Source organism: Anarrhichthys ocellatus, unplaced genomic scaffold (genome assembly GCF_004355925.1).
Source record: "Anarrhichthys ocellatus isolate YVR2014 unplaced genomic scaffold, GSC_Weel_1.0 scaffold35, whole genome shotgun sequence".
NCBI classification, from domain to species: Eukaryota; Metazoa; Chordata; class Actinopteri; order Perciformes; family Anarhichadidae; genus Anarrhichthys; species Anarrhichthys ocellatus.
In genome coordinates this window covers 3381528-3384743 of record NW_022280065.1, presented here as the reverse complement: position 1 = coordinate 3384743, position 3216 = coordinate 3381528, and the positions used below count along the sequence as shown (strand labels likewise).

General features: G+C 44.0%; 1 protein-coding gene across 15 annotated transcripts in view; it reads right to left on the bottom strand.

Moving 5' to 3' along the window:
* The window catches only part of ptk2aa (protein tyrosine kinase 2aa), a 50767-nt gene that overhangs the window by 31707 nt on the left and 15844 nt on the right, over positions 1 to 3216 (bottom strand). For all 15 annotated transcript variants that reach the window (XM_031866353.1, XM_031866348.1, XM_031866349.1 and 12 more), the window contains 3 exons: positions 1973 to 2217; positions 981 to 1150; positions 28 to 115 (listed from right to left, as the gene is read on the bottom strand). In XM_031866353.1, coding sequence (XP_031722213.1) covers positions 28 to 115; positions 981 to 1150; positions 1973 to 2173 — 459 coding nt within the window. In that variant the 5' untranslated portion in view covers positions 2174 to 2217. The remainder of the gene's footprint in view (positions 1 to 27; positions 116 to 980; positions 1151 to 1972; positions 2218 to 3216) is intronic.

The following is a 3216-nucleotide window of genomic DNA, read 5'->3' as shown; positions in this document are numbered from 1 at the left end:
TGTGTGTGTGTGTGTGTGTGTGTGTACCTGGTGGTAGAAGTAGTTGAGTGTGGGTTTGTCTTCTGTAAACTGCTGCACGAAGCCCTTTGGAAGATACCGGATCCTTAACTCATACCTACAGTGGACAAGAAGAAAAAGGGAGAGTGATGAGCAGGAGAAGAAGAGAGAGGATTCGAGAAGGAGTAGGGAGAGGAAGAGACAGAAGGAGGCGAGGAGGCGACTGATATGCAAGAATGCAAATAAGAAGACTGATTTCAAGATCAGCGGAGGAGAGACGGATGGAGACAGTTGTTGACTTAGTCAGACAAAGCCGGCATCTGGTTCTCTCTCGTTTTATGGCCACGGAGCAAAAGGTCTCTACCTCACAATGGCATCAGCACCCAGACCGCCACAATAAACATAATATATACCAGTGCATTAACATCCAAACTGCCAGACCAACTCAAACACACACAACAGATGGGTCGTATTATTGTTAACATTGTTTGCGATAAATCTACTCCGCTACTGCTGATGCTAGCTGTTTGAGGAGACAGTGACTTTGACTGAAGTTAGTAATAATGAACAATAAATGTCTAGAAAACTGGTTATAAAGTGTATAAGGTGTCTTTTTTCACTTGATGATAACATTTACACCTCTATTATGTCATATATTTGTACACTGCTTGGCTGATAAGAAGCACAATATAATATAATTTAACTATGTGCTGTTGTTCGTCCACTAGCCACGCTAGTGCCCACAGTTTATGCTGCCAACCCCTTCCCAAACTGTTTCCTAGCAGCACACTTTACAGAGGAAAATCTGGTCTGACACGACTTTTACAACCTGTTCCACCTGTTAGCCAATCAAATCAGAGCAGCTCTGTGGAAATCACGTGCTTTATTCGCAGCCCGAAGCGGTGACAATGAACAGGCTTCAGCACAGTCTGATGCTCCGTCAGCACGATGACATTGTTCAGTAGATAACACTCTTCTCTCACCTCCACTCCTCATTTGGTCGTGCCTGGTCATATTTTTCCCTGACGTGGGACACGCCCATATCGGGGTGGAGCCAGTGCACCTGGTCTCTGGATTGGCCGTTGCTGAGACGGAGGCCGAAACAAGACGTCCAGCGCACTTTGTGGATGTCAAGAATCTTCTGGATGATTCCCTGGAAACAAAGAGCAACAATTGTACGTGATAAAAGATGCATTAATAGACTCAACACTGATATTATTTAAGGATAAAGTGTACATTCAGCAGATATTACTCTTGGGCTAAATTACAAAGCAGTTCCCCCTTTATCTGTGGTGGGTCAACACATGTCTGTCAGTGCAGTGAGTGATAAATAAAACAAAGATGGCCAGTGGACCAAAAACAGTCCACAGAGAAGTCAGTCCCTCATATCAGTGAGCCAACTGTGCTAATGTTTTTGCATTTTGCATCGGGTCAGTGAGGGCATGAGTCAATGCGTGTGTGTTGGTGATTTCACGTGATTCGACGTGACGTTCCCACCCAAACAAGTTGACAGACGTCATACACACACACACACACACACACACACACACACACACACACGCATTATAATGCTCACACAACCATGTGTGTTGCCAACGCTCGGGGGGGTCTGACCTAGATACTGAAGGGGATGCAAGGAGAGGAGATTTGGAGTGACGTATCCTGTACGACCACTAAAGTTTGAGCCGTGCTAAGTAGTTTCTGCATCATGGGAGTGGATCTAAAAGTAAACACACACATACACATACAGAGCGTGACCTGAGGTTCTGTGTATGTGCTCAGAATCCCTAATCAGAGCAGATAAGGATAAAGATACTTTGAAATATCTGAACCTGGAGGATGAATTCTGCTGACTGTGATAATTTCATGACTCCTCTAGCACCACCAAAAGGTTGCCATTCGTCATTTTGAGTGAATTCTCCCCATATATACATTCATTATGTGGTGGGACATAAAAGCGAGCGTCTCTTCTTACCTTGACATCCGTTGCATCTCCATATCTGATATTGGAGGACCAGCAGCTGTGTTCGGTGTTGGTCTCGAAGTGATGGAAGACTTTCAGGACCCTGTCCACGGAGCCAGCCATAGTTCGGTCCGACGCCCCCGCGCTCAGTCGTGATTTCGCGCCTTCCAGGAGGGCGTGGTTCAGGTTGGGGTCCAGGTAGGCCGTGGCCATGGTTTTCCCTGCTGACACTGCTGCCGCTAGGTGTCTGTCATATTCTGGGCAGGAGAAGAGAGAAGATCGGATATTAGTGAAATGAGCCAAAATAAAAGGAGAGAAAAGATCTTTTTCTTACATTTACTACTGCTTCACATACACATACATAGAATGCCCGTAAGAACTACTCATTATGTAACTAACATTTGCATCACAGATGAATCTGCTGATTCTCCTCTTGATTAATCCTTTGGTCAATATATGTGTATCCTAATGCACCCGGTGACATCTTCACGTTGCTTGTTATGAGCAACCAACAGTCTAAAACCCAGAGATGTTCAGTTTACATTGACATAAAAGTGAAACCATAGAATGCTTGCCACTTGTTTTTTTAACAATGACGGAAACATGTCATCTATTATAATAATAGTTGCCAATTACATATCTGTCAATCTACAAATCAACTACCTGTTTCAGTTCTAGTTTGTATACTGTGATAATAATGGACTTTTCTCTGCTGTCATTTACAATCTGATGCATTTGTAATGTTGTGGACTTGAATCCTGCTCTTGTCTTACATAGAATAAACTTTGTGCGACAAATGTCTGTTTGGGATATGACGTTCTTTGGCAACATTGTTCTTTGGGGAGAAAAAAAAGATAGAAAACATTGAACAATGAAATACCAGAGAGAGAAATAAAGAGAGAGAGAGATACAGTCAGGGTCAAGGCTCAATATGTAACCACCTGTGTCTGTGACACAGAGACAATGCACCTCAGGCTGACGTTTTTCCTGAATAAGTCGTGACATTGACACACTTCCTGTAATTTCACGGCAACTTCAACTGGGAATGCCCGACGTGTCCGCGTGCGCTGATCTCTTTCACTCCCTCTCTTTTTCTGCTTCCCTGTAGTCCTGTGCTTCTCCTCCTCTTGCCTCCATTAAAGGGAAATTGATATGTTCTAGCAGGTAATTACAGCTGAGAGGAAGAGACGGAGAGAGCATTGACTGAAACACACACACACACACACACACACACACACACACACACACACACACAC